Here is a 16,588-nt window from a genome sequence, read left to right on the forward strand (position 1 = left end):
CCCCACCCGGCTCGGCAGGAATTCACCTACCACCACTCGGGACGAGTGGCAGGATCTCAGAGCCCAGACAGGGTTCGCGCGACTTTGTGGGGTGTGGGCCTAAACCCGGGACTCGTCATCCCTAGCAATCCCTGAACTGGAGATGCGTTGTTGGGAATAGGTCAGTCCTCGTCACTTGGCTCTGACGTCACTCCAGTTTCATCCAAGTGTCCTCTGGGACCAAGCACCAACCAGATTTGGTCCAGTGCCATGGCTCTCCTCTCCCCTCTCCTCTTCTTCTCTCCCCTTTTCCCCCTCCTCTCCCTTCCCTTTCTCTCTCCTGTACTGCGGTCTTGATTGCAACTGATTGCCTAGGTAGATCCCTGCTCCCCCACTAATGTCATCTTCGTACCCAGCAACCCCTCTCCTGGAGTCCTGCAAGGATTGAGCACGACCCCATCCCCCCCTCACGCGCCATTCAAAGCCCTCTTCTAGGTTTCTGCTTCCTAGAGCCCTCCCTGTAATTCAGGCTTTCCTTAAAACCAACGGTAACATTTACGGAGGGGAGAGGGTGGGGGGAAAACAGGGAAGGAAAGGGAGTTCAGGCGTCGAGGAGGGGCTGCACTTGCGGGCCCCCGAGTGGCCAGGGCGCGAACTGCCTTGCTGACCCCGACAGTCTCTTCCCCGGAGGCTGGGACGGCGGGGCCCCGCCCGCGGACCTCCCTGCGCCCCAGCGGGGGTGTACTCATCCCGGCGAGGTGATCCTAGCAGGAGGGCGGGCACAAGGCGCCTGGAGAACCCAGTAATCCGAGAATGCAACCTCAGCCCGTCCCACCAGGCACTTCCTTCCTTTTCCCGAACGTCCAGGGAGGGAGGGCCGTAACATTTATAAACTCGAGCCCCGGCTGGGACCCGACATGTCAGAGGCCGCCTAACCGCGACTGTGCGCCGCAGCCGGAGAAGTGTTTGGGCTGCGCTCGGAGCCCGCGGCTGTCATCAGCGGCGTCTCTCCGTCCCGGCCGGATTCTGACAAAGTCACAGCCCTCGTGCTTTCTCCGGAGCTGGCAAGCAGCAACCCCTCGGCCCTGGACAGCATGCTCGGGGTTCTCCTTCTAGGTGTGCTGGCACGGGCTGGTCTGGGGAGCTCAGGACCCATCGAACCGCAGCCTAGTGGCAGCCAGTGCGTGGAGCACGAGTGTTTTGCACTTTTCCGGGGCCCCGTGAACTTTCTGGCTGCCAGCCAGGCCTGCGAGCGGCTTCAAGGACACCTGATGACCGTGCGCTCCACCGTGGCCGCCGAAGTCATCACGCTGCTGCAGAGCGGCGACAGCAGCGTGGGCCCGAACCTCTGGATCGGTCTGTATCTTCCACAGGGCTGCAGTGACCCCGGCAATCTCGGGCCCCTGCGCGGCTTCCAGTGGGTTACGGGCGACAACCACACCAGCTACAGCAGGTGGGCGAGGCTCGACGACTGGGCTCCAGTGTGCGGTCCGTGGTGCGTCACGGTGTCGGGGCCAGCGGCCTCGGTGCCCGGCGATCCGATCTGGGAGGAGCGCCAGTGTACCGCGGAGGCCGATGGCTTCCTCTGCGAGTTCCACTTCGCAGCCTACTGCAGGCCGCTGGAGGCGAATCCCCGAAACCAGGTGGCCGCCCCCATCTCCAGCACCTACATCACCCCGTTTGGGGCCCGCAACGCGGACTTCCAAACGCTTCCCGTGGGCAGCTCCGTGGTGGTGGAGTCCCTCGGCTTGACATTGGTGTGTTCGCTGCCGTCTGGATCTGCCTCGGGGCGCTGGAGTCGGGAGGCACCGGGCCCCTGGGACTGCGGCGTGGAGAACGGCGGCTGCGAGTACGCGTGCAACGCCAGCTCGGGGACCCCCAGCTGTTTCTGCCCAGGTAACCTGGGCCTGCAGGCGGACGGGCGTTCCTGCACCTCACCCCCAGTGCAAACGTGCCACGACCTCTGCGAGCACTTTTGCATCAGTAGCCCCGCCGATCCAGACTCCTACTCCTGTATGTGCGAGACGGGCTACAAGCTGGCAGCGGATCAGCACCAGTGCGAGGACGTGGACGATTGCATGCTGGTGCCCAATCCGTGCCCGCAGCGCTGCGTCAACACCAAGGGTGGCTTCGATTGTCTTTGCTACGAGGGCTACGAGCTGGTGGACGGAGAGTGCGCGGAGCTCTTGGATCCGTGCTTCGGATCGAACTGTGAGTACCAGTGTCAGCCCGTGAGCCAAACTGAATACCGCTGCATCTGCGCCGAAGGCTTCGCGCCCGTCCCCCAGACGCCGCACCTGTGCCAGATGATCTGCAACCAGACGGCATGCCCCGCGGACTGCGACCCCCACAACCCCGAATACTGCGAGTGCCCCGAAGGCTTCATCCTGGACGAGGGTTCTATGTGCACGGACATCGACGAGTGCAGCCATGGAGGAGAATGCCGCAAGGGGGAATGTCGCAACCTCCCCGGCTCCTTTGAATGCCTCTGCGGGCCCGACTCCCCCTTCGCCGGCCAGATCAGCACCGACTGTGACCCCATCGTGGTGAATAACAAGGGCTACGAGGACGGCTCCGGGGAGCCCCCGTTCAGCACCAGGATACCCGACTCCACTTTGAGACCCCCTTCCGCCGGGGCCGTGCATTCGGGCGTGCTCATTGGCATCTCCATCGCCAGCCTGTCCCTGGTGGTGGCCCTTCTGGCGCTCCTCTGTCACCTGCGGAAGAAGCAGAGCACTGCGCGCGCGGAGTTGGAGTACAAGTGTGGGTCACCTGCCAAGGAGGTCGTGCTGCAGAACGTGAGGACTGAGCGGACGCTGCAGAAACTCTGAGGAGGCGCAGATGTTGCCCTGGCCTCTCCTCCTTCCTAGGGACTTTCTCTTCTCCCTTGGCCCTCAGCTTTTTACTCTGTGGTGACTCAAATGCACCCTAGATGGCGTGGCACCTGGGGAAGACCCGGCTCCATCCTCCCGTGTAACTGAGGAGGGGGGGTTTCAAAGGAGGGAAGTCCCAGCCTCTTCCATGATGCCACTCGACAACTGGGCAGAGATGGCAAGTTTATACTAAGACACGGCCTTCCAGGTGGCTCGGGCCAGGAAGGGTGAGCAGGATTGGTCTGTAGCTTTGGGGGCAGAACTTGAAACCACGATTAGTGAAGACCAAGATATTTATTTTTTAAGCTATTCAGTTCTTTTTATTCCTCTTTCTCTTGTCTCTCCCCCCCCCCACCTGTATGCCTCCAATACCCACATTCCCTTCTTCTTGTCCCTCTTTCCCAACTCTCTTCCCTTCCCATCCCCTTAATCCCTCCTCGGTCTTCTTTCTCTCCTCTCCTCCTCTCTCCTCTCTCTCCTCCCCCTCTCCTTGATTTCCCCCTCCCCTCCCATGTCCCCAGCCTCACTCCTACAACACCTGACCCTATTTCTTTCCTCTAAGTTGTCTTTCCAGGCAGAACTTCCATGTCAAAGAGAAATAAAAGCATGCATACACACACCACACACAAACACACACGTCATTGAACTCATTTACTTGATCACCGGCATTGCTAATTTATCTGGAAATTTCAGCCTTCCAGAGCAAAATAATTTTTTTAAACAGCAATATTTTTTTAAAATAATAGTGGCAATGTGATGGGTGATCATTGAATTGTGGAACTGTCATAAAAACTAAACACAAGGAATTTCTTCTTAATCTTCATTTTTAAAAACCCCAAGTTTGAGATTTGTTATTATTGTTCTGAACTGAAAAAAATAGTAATTACTGTCAAGCATTTTATATAGTTTTGTTGTTGTTGTTGTTGTTGTTGTTAATTTTGGACAATGTCAAAAATGTTCAGGGGCTTGCTCTAGACAGAAAATACAAGCACCTCTAAGGTGAGGGCTTAAGGAAGTTTTGAGCTTCTGCATCATGCCAAGTTGCCTCACAGTTGTTCTGCCACTTGTCCAAAATAAAAGCAGCTCTACTGGTTGGGGGTGGGGAATTTAGGAGGTTGGAAATGGAATCTGGACAGTATCCAGTTAGGGTCTTGCTTTCTCTCACTTGGAGAGTCTCTCCCATTTCAGAGGGACTTTCTAGTCGTCTAAGCATGGTCCCTGGATAAGAATTGGGGCCTCCCAGGGGAGCTGGTTAGAAATGCAGAATCCTAGGCTCCACCCCAACTCCTTCATGAGAAACTACATTTTAACAAATCCACAGGGGCTTTGTCTAGCCATCTGAGGACAATTGTTCTAGACAGTTTCCAACTTTCTGGAGAACATTAAGTAAGGGTCAGTAATCAGTAGCAGGCCATGTTAGGCCTTTTAGTCTGAAGAAACTGAGGAATTTTTATTGCACAACTTTGCTTTTCTGTTAAAAAAGAAAGAAAAAAAACTAGGTACACACCTGTAGGCATTTCTAGACAGGGTTGAGAAGTTCTTTGGTCCAATTAAGCTAGGAATAAAATCGTGCTTCAGTGTATGGAAAGAATGTATCATACGAGTGTATCCTTTTGTAAGGTAAAGGTTTTCCTCTACCATTTTATAAACCCAGCCTATTTGTACATAGTTATTTATTTATGGGAGTTAAACTAGAACACAAGCAAAAGCCTTGCTTATGATGTCACATGTACAAAATAAACAGATTACAATGTAATCTTGGATGGTGTGTCAGTTCACCTTCCCTTCCCCAGTCCCCGTGTTATATCACTAAATGGAGTTCATAAATAATGCAAACACCATAGCTAATTTAAAGACTGGTCTGCACTTTATCACTCATGCCAGTTATTCAAGGCACCAGCCCTGACTTTCAAGTATTAGTCCAGAGAAGAGGATATCCTTAAAGTAAGAGTTCATGTTATCTCTGTGGGCTAATATGATTTGTTTTTTCTTTCTTTATGTAACCACAGCAACTCTATACATGTTCACTTTGTCTATGTGTTTTCAAATACATTCTAGAGTCATATGTTGGAATGAGTTAAAGGAATAGACTTTCTTGTGACATCTCTGGAGTCCCAGCTGTGTGCCCCTTTGCCCCTGATATGGCATTACTTGCTCTCTGAGATATCTAAGCTCTATGGAGTCATAAAGGGTCAATGGCTCAAATTCAAATGATGACTTCTAGATATTAACATCTCATGCAATGTTAAACTAGTTTCATCTCTGTAGAGATTAGAAATACTGCCTTTATGACACAAATTTCTTGGGTCCTTTTCCTGGAATGATAGAACTGGCTGAATTGTACATGCAGGGATATAATAAAACATTTTCCTAAAGCAGAGATGAGGGGGAAAAAACAGAGTTCAGTTAAATGTTCAAATATTTAGATAGATAAAGGTAGATAAGGTTGAATTTCTGTGTGAATCTGAGCAGTTATTGAGGAAAGACACAGATGGAGATTTTACCATGTATCTCAGATGAAGATGACTGACAGCTCGTGTGTGTGTGTGTGTGTGTGTGTGTGTGTGTGTGTGTGTGTATGTGTGTGGTGAGTTTGTATGTGTTGAAGGGACATAGTGCAACACCTACAGCCAGTGCCCTTGGAGATGGAACAATCCCTATTCTGGAGTCTATCAAGTTCAGGTGAATGAAGAGCTCAGTGAGTGGAGCCAAGCAGGTGCAGACAGATCATGGTAGAGGTCCAGAGGAGAAGGGAAGTGTCTTTTATACACACGGGCCATTCAAGAAGTTTTAATAGGCGCATGGTGGGACTGACTTTGGAAAGGAAATCGACACTTCCAGACTTATTAACCTGTCCTCCCTGAAGGGGAAACCTGCCAGGGTCCAACAGAGCTAACATGGAATGGAGATTTCAGAGACATCTAGATTGGATCTTAGCCTGATGCCTGAGGTTATGTGACCTGGGCACCATGTAAACCTTCTCAGGCTGTACACCAGGCCCTAGTAGTGCTACCTCATGGGTTCCCATGAGAATTAGACAAGGTGAGTGAGCACAGTTTTGGCCTACAGCAGGTGTCTAATTCTATTACAATATGCCTCAAGGAATTAATGGATATATAAGTGAATGAAGAAAAAGTTACATTGCAATCTTGAGGGTCTTTGGGGGCAAAGTCAAGGTTATATAGGAAGTGGAAAGAGATCCTTCAGGGCAAGACTCATCACTGATAGTGGTAGGATTGTGTCCATCTCAGCTTAGAGTGAGTTGTTTGTGCAGGGGAGAAGCAATCTGTCAGTAGCTATAATGTCCAGCTCTAAAAGCACTGGTCTAGTCGCTCTGTTCATAAGACCTATTCTAGTCTAGGGGAACAGAGTTTTCCTCCATGGAAGAGGAGAGAATAGGTTCTGAGCTGCCTTTGCTGCTGCTCAAGGCTCTAAAAGGAAGCAGGTACCAAGCCAGGAGTTTCAGAGGAGGTCCCTGGAGTCACTTCCCTGGAGACAGAGTCAGGCAGTAGATAATCCCTGGCTTCTAAATGTTGAGGGCTCCTGCTGTTTTGTGTTAGGGGGAGGGGAATGCTTTGTTATATCATCAAGGAAAATGAGGTTATAAAGAATAAAACATTTTCAGCATGGTCATGACTCAGTGGGGGTGGGGGAGCGGCTACCCAAAACACATCCCCTGACCTTTGAAGGCATTTCTTCATAGAATAATACAGGCCCCACCCAGTGCCGGTTCTTTCTTTTCCACTGTAAAAAGGTTCAGCACTATCTTTTTGTTTTGTTTTGTTTTGAGTGGGTCTTTCCTCCTTTTTTTTTCTTCTTTCTGGTCAGCACTTTTAGAGGTAGGCAAACAATTGATTTCCTTTCACAAGAAAAGCTAAATATTATTTTAACACCAGATTCTAACAGAATCAAAATCCTTCCCAGCCTGCTTTGAAAGTGGGATTGTGAAATTCACAAAAATGAAAAAAAAAAAAACAAAAAACCTTGAAGAGGGTTTTCCTCAAAGTCCTGCCCAGTCCAGTTCCAGTCCTGGAACTGGAGAGAATGAGTCCTAGCAGAGGGCTTTGGGGGAAATCCAATGGAAAGCATCAAGATTCAGGAATGGGATCTCTTGATGATTGTGACATCCAGGCCATAGGCCAGAAGTTTCCTTAAACCCCTGCTTGGAAAAAAAAATCTTGTATTAAAATATGAAATTAACCTTCTGTGGTAGCTTGCCTCCCCTTAGCCTCTCCCATAGTGACCACATCTCCCATGATACCTCAGCAGATTTTTCTCTAAAGTAAGTCCCACTTGCTAACTCACCTAGTTGATGGATCCAAGCAAGGTCTCCTTCCAGCCCAGGCAGCAAGGAAGAGAGGAATAGGGTCTTTTCAATAGCCTCTTCAGTCTTCTCCCTTCCTTCTGCCTCCTGGTCCTACTTGAATTTGAAGACAGGGACCCCATCTCCCACAAAGGTGGTATATATCTTAGCACTTGGACATCATTTCCCTTAAATATAAGCTCCCTCCTGTTAAATATATTTGCTTGTAAATGCTTATATAAATCCCAAGCATCATATTTTTGTAGGTTTTTTTTTTTTTTTGCAGGTATTTGACTTCTACTTTTCCTCTCATGGGTTTTTTATTTCCCCTTCCTCCTACAAGGCCACCCTGGCAAAATCCACCAGCAACCCAGAGAAAGGAAAATCTGGATAAGCACAAAGTGAGGCTTTCTGTTTAGTTTGCCGGGGAATGCCCCTCTCCCAGCAGCATAAATGCAGCTTCACAAAGGATAGAGGGTGGTACGTTGTCTCCAGGCTGGTGCTAGTGGAAATGACTAGAGACTATTTCTGCAGAGCAGAGTCTGGAGGAATATGGAATCTTTTTAATTTAATTTTTTTTTTTTTTTTTTTTTTTTTTTTTTTTTTTTTTTTGCCAGTCAAGGGACCTGAACTCTGGGCCTGGGTGCTGTCCCTCAGCTCTTCAGCTCAAGGCTAGTGCTCTACCACTTGAGCCACAGCGTCACTTCTGGCTTTTTCTGCTTATGTGGTGCTGAGGAATCGAACCCAGGGTCTCATGCATGCAAGGCAAGCACTCTACCACTGAGCCACCTTCCCAGCCCATTGGCAAAGGAATCTTGGAGCCCCTAGCTTGAAGGCAAAGCAATGCCCATTCTCCAGTGCTTGCATTAGCAATTTGCCCAGAGATACCCTCAGACATGCAGGCTTTCCAGGTAACTCTGAGAGTCCAGTAAACTTCTTTCCAAAGCCAGGAGACTTGAGGGCAGCAGACTTCTGACTCAGTGACCTGAGATCTCCTAGGTTAAGGGGAGCCTGGGAGCTCAGGGACTGGCATAATAGGGTGGCCTCCCTAGGGGTAGAGAGGAGATCACCCTAATTCTGTTCCCCTGACGCCTCCCTCAGCTCTCTGTAGTCTACTTCCTGAGTCACAGCCAGGGTGATGGTGACAGAAACACCCCCCAGGATAGGGGGGTGGCAGCTTCAGGACGGGAGCTGTACATCAAAATTCACAGAACTGTGCATTCCGGCAGAGTGATGGTTACCATATGCAAATTATATCTCCATAAAAAAAGACATAAAGAAGAAATCACAGGATGTGAATGGTTATACAAAAGATTAAAATAATAATGCACACAGAAATTTCTGCGCCACCTCCGGTCCCATCTCTCCCCTCTCCTCCCCCAGCAGCTTCTTTTCCTTCTCCTCTTCTTCCTCTTCCTTTGCTTCATCCTCTCCTCCTTACGTGTCCCCAGGGACACCTGCTACAAGAACATGACAGATTCTTTATTATATCTCCTCATGAAAGCCAAATTCCTTTGCTGCATCATTCTTACTTTAGTTTAAAATGGATGACTACTTTCTTTTGTGTGGTTCATTGATATAGGGCTGTTTCTGTCACTAACCCCCAAGCTCCGTGAAGGTAGGGACCCCACCCACCCCATCCCTGTAGACTCATTGTGTCATATGGAAACTGATGGGATCATCTGAGAAAGCTCCTTAGCACATTGTGTGTGTGCCTCCCTCTCCCCCTACTCATGGGTCTACAAAGCAGTGTCAGGTGTGGTACTATGTAACACCATAGGGCTGTCTCAGCAAACATTTGTGCTTAAGGAATTTCCAGGTTCTGCTATATCATCCTTTTAGGATTAGAGACTGAAAAACAGGGTGATTCACAGCCTAAAATCAGACAGGAGTTTCCAAATATTCTGGGAATCACATCCAGTTTTTGAGGTTCACCTATGTCACCTTTGGTTTATTCTTGGCATTTATCTTCAGGACCTAAAAAGCAACGTATTAGGTATGACATTTTCAATGGAAGAAAAGACAGGATTTTCAACCTGCAAATAATAGCAATCTTCCTCTTTACTCAAAGATGGAGTGCTAGCTAGCTGGACAGGACCTCTGATGAGTGCCCATCTGCCATGTCCAAATGCTTTCTTCCTCATCTTCTGGGAAAGTTCAACACCTTGCTTGTCATAGTACAATACATTAAAGGCAATTTAAAACACAAAGCCAGATATCTGATAGGTTGAGTGGTGATCAGAGGTTCTTTCTACATGTGTGTGTGTGTGTGTGTGTGTGTGTGTGTGTGTGTTTTAATGTTTCTTTCCAAAGTTGTGATTTCTAGTCCTAGCAAATACAGCAAAACCTTTGTCCAAGTATGCCTCTGCAGTGACCTTTCAGGTAGGGAACCAGCTTTGAGGATCCTGGCTGTATGGCTCACTGATTTCACTATCTGTAGTCTTCCTGCACGATTACCACAAGGGAAGGTTTTATGCAACCAGTTATTGCAAAGCTATTGGGGTGGATGCTACTAAAGCTAGCCAGCAGGACTGTTGACTAGCTCTAGACATATCCTGAGACAAAGGCTCTGGCCTTGCCACCACCATGCCTGCATGATTTATTACTACAGGGCCAACGCAGTTCAGATGCTCACAGATCACCAAGCGCTAAGTGTGGAAGAATGTTGTGCTGCCTTTCTCCCTTCCGACCTCAGCACATCTCTCCAGGGGCCTTGAGAAAGCAGAGTTTATGACTGGTAAGAGTTCAACCCTCAAAAATTTCCCTTTGCACTTACTTCAAGTGAGAAACTGGGATCTGGAAAGCTGAAATCCCTGCTCATGGGTGGAGTTAAAGCTGAGGCCCTCCACTGCTCTCAGTATCTTTCCTTCCCTTAGCCCCAACCTGTTTCTCTTTCAACCCTTATCAATTAATTTAAAAGGCTGCATCGTAACAATAGAACATCTTATTCTGTACTAACCTGGGTAGCTGAGCATGACACTGTGTCCATGAGGATAACTGGGAGGCTAAAGAGGACTCCAGCTTCACCCAGACTAGGACAAAAGCCCAGCATCCTTTGACCATTTTACCACTGTCAGTGCCAGGAACTTCTCACTTACTGACAAGATCCTAAGTGGTCCTCACAGTGAAGTGCAATCACACTTATCTAGTGTTTACTAAGAACAAATAGTTTTAAGACTTCCACAGTCAGGAAAGTGCCTTGTTCTGGATGACTTAGGGTGGCTCTGGGGGTACTAACAAGTTAGAAATCACTGATGTTTGTGTGTTGGTGTATAGTCATGTGTATGTGTGTTTGTGTATTTCTAGGATCAAAGGGCTCAGTGTCTCTGTCAGGAACTTCCAATCTATAATCATGCATCTAATATACTGCAGGGTCTTGGCTATAGAGTTCTGTCAAGGATGGATAAAGAATCACTTGAGCAAGCAGATCCTAGTGACCTGTATACTTTTCTCACCCACCCTGAGCTCTGAGACACACGGGATTAACCCAGATTACCACTCTTAGATCTTCCAGCTGACTTATCATTTGGAGAAGGTAAGCATCTAGCAGTCCTATGCCCAAGGACAGCTGCCATAGGATTTCCCTTTTCATTTTACAACAAAGAAGTTAGGATCTACAGTTCTATGGGAACAAGAGTAGATCCCAGAGTCACTGTAAAGGCATGAACTCTGAAGACCTGAAGTTGAGTCCTTTGCTTAGATTCCATGGCACTCATGTTTGAGACCAGAACTCAGCCTTCTTTTGTCTCTTACCTGAATATGACATCTGCCCTCAGTAGACATAATGCTCTGACTCTAATATACTCCATCTCCTGCTTTTTCAGGCTCTCATAGATGATACCCAGGTGACATTAAGACACCCTTTCAGGCCTTGCCCTGCCTGAATATCCATTTGCTTCCCAATAGTTCCCAGTACCAACCTAGAGCTACATGGAGGCTACCCTAGAAGACACAAAGTCTGTCTGCAAGGCTAGTAGATCCACTGTGATTTCTCTTGAAGGTCTCCTGCCAGGAAGACATGGTGCTACAAAGGTGACCATTCCTAGGACAAAGGGGAGGGGTTCACCCTTTGACTTTCCTCTCTCTACCTCATGGTCTATCTTCCTGTCACTTTCATGATGTGGTCAGCCAAACCTGGAAGTACTGTTTAGCCAAGTGGGCTCCCCCAATTAGTGCCCCATATCTGTGTAATCAAGCACCCTTTCACGCAGAGGCCAGTATAAGTGTTACACTAATTTCCTTCTCTATGCCTAGCAGAAGTAAAGCTCTTATAAGTTTGCCATTTCTTTATGGGGAAGATAACTCATGCTGTGGTTGACCTAGCCTGCAAAAAAGAGATAGCTTGCATGTGATAGCTACATCCGGTTGATGTTTTAACTACTTCTGATATTTTGAAATACCTGGTAAGAGTTGCCTCCTCTATCCCAATTTGGGGGGTTGATATCTCTCCATCTTGGCTCTTAAGTCTTTTCCCTTCCCTTCCCACGTTCCACCATGGTATAAGTTTGGGACTTTAATGGAAGTCATGTGTTTTCAACACCCAAAACAGGGAGAAAAAATCACAACATAAGAACTAGATGAAATTTTGATCCTCTGCTTTTTCTTAAACATTTTCATTTATTCCTGACTTGGGGTTTTATGCCTTGTAGCAGACATGTCTCTGCAAAACTTTTCCACTCACAGGAAGTCTGCTACTGGCCCTGGACAACCTAAGAGACAGCAGCAATTGCAAGCAGGGGTGATAATACAAGTGCCCTAGGTTGTTGTACAGAATCTCCCTTAGCAACAACAGCCCAGCAACAGATGCCAAGGAAGCATCTTCCTCTCTTCATGCACGCCACATCCACCCCCCCCCCCCACGAGGCAAAGAGCTCACACAGGAAAGAACACTGACATCTTCCACCACCCTCCCGAGTCCTCCCCCAAACACTCACGGTAACAAGTCACACACAGGTGGCCATTCTTCCTATTTCCACCCAGAGAGAAACAGCCAGAAGTTAAGGAACCACCAGAACTCTAGCCCAGCTCCCAAAGAAGTCCTACCCCCACAGAGGCGTCCTGAAAGCCTTAGTCCTGGGACAGGGGAGCAGCAGAGGAGATTTGCTGCTCTTCCAGATGGTACACAGATTGCAGAAGGAGAGGGCTTTGGTGGGATCGGGTGGGGTGTTGTGCGAGCATCCAGGAGAAACAGTTGCTTGACCATACAGATGGTGCAGACCCCTTAGAGGTGATCAGACCAGGGGAGGTTGCAAAGTCTTCAGAAAGTGGTGGTTCTGGTGAGGGGAATAGGTTTGGGGCTGGGTTCTGCTGGCATGGGCTCCTGTTGGCATGGAAGTGGAGGGCATATACACCCTGCCCCTGCTCTGCTCTTGAGAGCCGTGGCATAGTAGTCCAGGGGCTCTTCCTCAGCACCTCCGGCCACATCCAGGAGACAGCAGCGCAGGCAGAGGACCCGCTGAAAGGAACGGCGGAAGTTGTCAGAGAGAAAACCGTAAAGAATGGGGTTGGCACAGCTGTTGGCGTAGCTGAGGATGAGAGACACATGGTTGATGGTGGCATTAAGGCTGGTGACAAACAGATTGAGCAGCTGCACCACGTAGAAAGGCATCCAACAGAGCACAAAAACGGCGACGACCATGAGCACCAGCCTAGTGATCTTCTTCTCCGAGCGCCTCCGCTGCTGCCAGCCAGCCCGCAGGGCCACGGCGCGCATCTTGCCCACAATGAGCAAGTAACACAGGCCAATGGCCAGAACAGGTAGTAGGAAGCCCAACAGGAATGTGTAGATCACAAACACCGCTGACCACGCCGGGTGAGGCCAATGCAGATTACAAGCCACCGCCCGACCGCCCCGAGCAGGCTTGGTGTCAGCAAAGACGGCGATGGGCAAAGTGACCAGCAAGGATGCCAGCCACACGCCCAAGTTAATTAGCTTGGCCACGCTGGGACGCCTGTAAGTGGCGGCTCGCAGAGGGTGCACCACGGCCACATAGCGATCCACGCTGAGCACGGTCAGACAGAAGACACTGGTGAACATGTTGAGACCGTCCACGCTGAGCACAGCGCGGCACAGCACCGAGCCAAAGGGCCAGTGGCGCAGGGCGGCCGAGGAGGCCACGAAGGGCACACTCAGCATGAAGAGCTCATCCGCAATGGCCAGGTTGAGCAAGTAGATGTTGGTGGCCGTCTTCATCTTGGCGTAGCGAAGGATCACGAAGATGACCAGGGCGTTACCCACCAGGCCCAGCAAGCACACGAGCGCGTAGATGCACTGGATGGTGACCATGCCGGCTGTCCCGGGACCGTCGGAGCTCGCCTCCTCCTCTCCCTCGGTGGGGGCACTGCTGGCGTTGACTGCTGCCAAAGACCAGGTGGTCTCAAGTCCTTCCACTACCCCGGGGGGCAGCGTCGCCCGGACGTTCATAGCGACCCCGAGGGGGTGCTGGCTCAGGGTGGCGATGCACAGCAAAGCAGATTGAACACAGCGCAAGAGACGCCGGGCAGCAGGGTCGGGTGGTGGGAATGCGAGAGGGGGGGGGTCTCCCTCGCGTGCGCAGACGCGCGCAGCGCTCAGCCTGCTCCGCCTAAGTAGGGGCGGCGTACCCGGGCCGTGAGCACCCGCCAATCCCTGTGCCCGCCGGCCGCGCACCCCAAGGCAGCGGGAGTCCGGCTGGCTTGCGCTGCCTCGGCCCGCGAACCCCAATCCTCCCCGCGCGCGGCCCCCCTCCAGCCGGCTCTTGGGTGCCAGGTGTCCACCCCGCAGTCGTCTCGGGTCTCTGCTGAGTCTTCCCACCGCGGCCGCCCCCTCCTCGCTGCCGGCTCCGCCTCTCAAACTCTGATCGGCAGCTGGGTCTAGGGATCCTTTTCTGCCTCTACCTGGAGTTGCTTCTCCACGGACCCTGGTCTCACACCACGTCTTCTGCTGTCCTTTTGGTCCCTTCTCCTGCTGCTCTCCGCGTGGGGGGTGGGGGAGGGAGGCGAGGGGGGAATCTGTCGCAGTAGAGAGAGCTGAGTTCCCGGATCTTCCTTGGTTTGGATAAAGCCACGTCTGGGATTGCTCCAGGATTATCTTCCACGCAGGGTTTATTTCCCCAGATGTTGACATCCCTACCCTCTGCCCCTCTTAATTCTCACGAAAACCTTCCCCCTCCATAAACTGACGTTTTGAAGGTAGAAGGTGAGGAGAATTACAGATCTGTCAGAGGCAGGCTTAGGATCTGGGTGCTGGGTGGTTTTGCGCCTCAGTTTCCCCCTTTCCGATGACAACAGTGGATCCTGAGAGTTGTGTGGAAATGAGGTGAGGTAGACACATATAGAAGCTCCCAAGCCCATAACCATCGCAGAAAAGAGGTGCTCAGTTTCTGGGGTCCTCTTAGGCAGAGGCATAACACCCCCCTCCTCCCCCCGCCGCATTTTGCACCCTGGTTAGGTCAAGTGCCCTGAAGGGTCTCACCATCTTGGTTCTGTTAGTCAGGAAGGACAGGGTACCAGACTTGGATTGCTCTTGTCCCCAAATGCCAGGAAATGTGAGCTTCTGGCGTTCAGTGCTGGACACTCAGCAGGTAGTCCCTACCCTGTGTGGCATAGAATGTGGAAGAATTGGTGAAATGGGCTTTGCTTTGGACAATTATTTCCAAAGGATACATGGTCCTAAAGAGTGGCTGGTGCTAATGCCACTCTGGGGGCAGAGGCCTTCGTGAGTCCCAGCCAGCCCCATCAAACCTTAGGATTATTAGATTATTTGATTATTATTAGATTATTAGGATTATTTAGATGGCTCAGGTGGGATTGGCTCAGCTCCCATGCTGGGTGGCTAAGGGGTGATGGCAGGGAGAAGGTCAGAAAAATGAAACTGTAAGACTAGTGGTGGTGGCTTTTTGAAGAAGGACGTGGAAGCTGTCCATCACTCATTGCTTTTCATTCAGGTTTGGGGCTGGGGGTACAGGTGTGACCAAACCTCAAAACAATAGTTGACCCTAAACCCTGTCCCTTCCAACCCTTCCAATGGGCTCATTGAGATGTGGCCAGCTGGGCAATGGTGTCTCATACCTTGCATCTTAGCTACTCAGGAGGCTGAGAGCTGAAGATTAAACTTCAAAGCCACCCAGGCAGACAAATCCAAGAGACCACCAAAAAGCTGAAAAAGAAGCTGTGGGTTAAGTGGTCTTGAGCAAGAAAAAAAGGTGGGGAGGGGAGAGTGTGCAGGCCTGAGTTCAAGCTCCAGTACTGGCAAATAAATAAACAAAAAAGGAGACACAAGGAAAGGGAAAAAAAGAGGTGTGATCTCCAAAGTCTTCCACTACTTTATTATCCTTCCCTAAGTGTCTGTCTTTTCCTCTGGTCCCATTCACCTCATTGTCCTTCTGGTAAGAAATGTACCCCAGAAAGAGGAAGGAGATGGTGCCTTTGTAATTCTGTAATACAGGTGTTTTGGGGGAAGCTGGCAAAGGAAGCTTGTATTTCAGTCTCAAGAGGAAAGCCTGCAACAGTCTCTACACAGATCACTTCCTTTGAGCCCAATGTGGAGCTGCTGGGGGTTGTCCCCCTTCTTGGATTCCCCTCCTCTGTGATCCTCTCTGCCTATTTAACCCTCAGCCCTCTTCTTTCTTAGGAAAAGAAATAATGTGTTCTTCCTAAAGTTTTCTTTCTAAAGTTTCTTTTTCTGAGAAAAAGAAAGAAAGCATCCTTCCTAAAGTTTCCTAATTCTGCCTTTTCCCCTACACGAGCAGACACCTGAAACTTATTTTGGAAAGCCAGGATTTAAGAAACTAGATATGCATAGCTATTTTATGTGTTTTTACACAGACAGGGTAAGTAGTTCATAAAAATGAACATGATTGGTAGAATATTATGAACATCCTAAATCCAGCATTCCACAGCATTCCTGGGGAGGGAGCATTCATGTGGTCCCTCCTTCAGTCAATAGATAATCATGGAGAATATCTCTCCTATGCCAAGCACAGCCAAGGGCACAGCCTCCACAGAGAATTCAGAGGTGCCTTGATATAAAATGATGGCCTACTGTTAGGCAGGACTGCTGAGGCTCTGCCACTGTCACCACTACCTAGGCAGGCAAACAAATGTGACCAACTCAAATCATAGAGAAAGGATGAGATTAAAGTCTAAGGAAGGCAAGGAATTGCTGAACATGGCAGTGTCAGTAAGAGGGCAGGTAGCCTCCAGAGAGAGAAGCTGGGAGAACAGGCCTTGCTGAGGCCGGGTGTGTCTGCAGCATAGGTATCATCAGAACTTTTAAGACTACAGAGGACTGGTGTGCCATGTGTGCCTGGTGCCCTCTTCCAAAGCCATGAAGAAGCAGGGAACTTGCATCAATGTCAAGGCCAGAACTGACCGGAGTCTGTCCAGCTCCCTGATTCTGTAGAGGATGGCAGAGGGTCTGCACAATGTATTCTTTGGGGCTCATAAGATACCA

At 49.8% G+C, this 16,588-nt stretch overlaps 2 protein-coding genes across 2 annotated transcripts; one reads left to right on the plus strand and one right to left on the minus strand.

Annotated features, from left to right (window-relative positions):
• Positions 1–838: 838 nt before the first annotated feature.
• On the plus strand, positions 839–5,063 carry Thbd (thrombomodulin). The gene has a single exon (XM_070006653.1). The coding sequence runs from the start codon at positions 1,074–1,076 to the stop codon at positions 2,808–2,810; it is 1,737 nt and encodes a 578-aa protein (XP_069862754.1). The 5' UTR covers positions 839–1,073; the 3' UTR covers positions 2,811–5,063.
• A 6,987-nt stretch (positions 5,064–12,050) lies between these two features.
• Sstr4 (somatostatin receptor 4) lies at positions 12,051–13,621 on the minus strand. Its single transcript, XM_070007611.1, has one exon. The coding sequence runs from the start codon at positions 13,577–13,579 to the stop codon at positions 12,413–12,415; it is 1,167 nt and encodes a 388-aa protein (XP_069863712.1). The 5' UTR covers positions 13,580–13,621; the 3' UTR covers positions 12,051–12,412.
• Positions 13,622–16,588: the final 2,967 nt, after the last annotated feature.

This window comes from Dipodomys merriami, unplaced genomic scaffold (assembly GCF_024711535.1).
Source record: "Dipodomys merriami isolate MVZ:Mamm:240054 unplaced genomic scaffold, mDipMer1.0.p SCAF_7, whole genome shotgun sequence".
In the NCBI taxonomy this organism is placed as follows: Eukaryota; Metazoa; Chordata; class Mammalia; order Rodentia; family Heteromyidae; genus Dipodomys; species Dipodomys merriami.

Bases quoted from the DNA above. Each gene is read 5' to 3' on its own strand.
- Thbd (XM_070006653.1), top strand. From the start codon at position 1,074: ATGCTCGGGGTTCTCCTTCTAGGTGTGCTGGCACGGGCTGGTCTGGGG.
- Sstr4 (XM_070007611.1), bottom strand. From the start codon at position 13,579: ATGAACGTCCGGGCGACGCTGCCCCCCGGGGTAGTGGAAGGACTTGAG.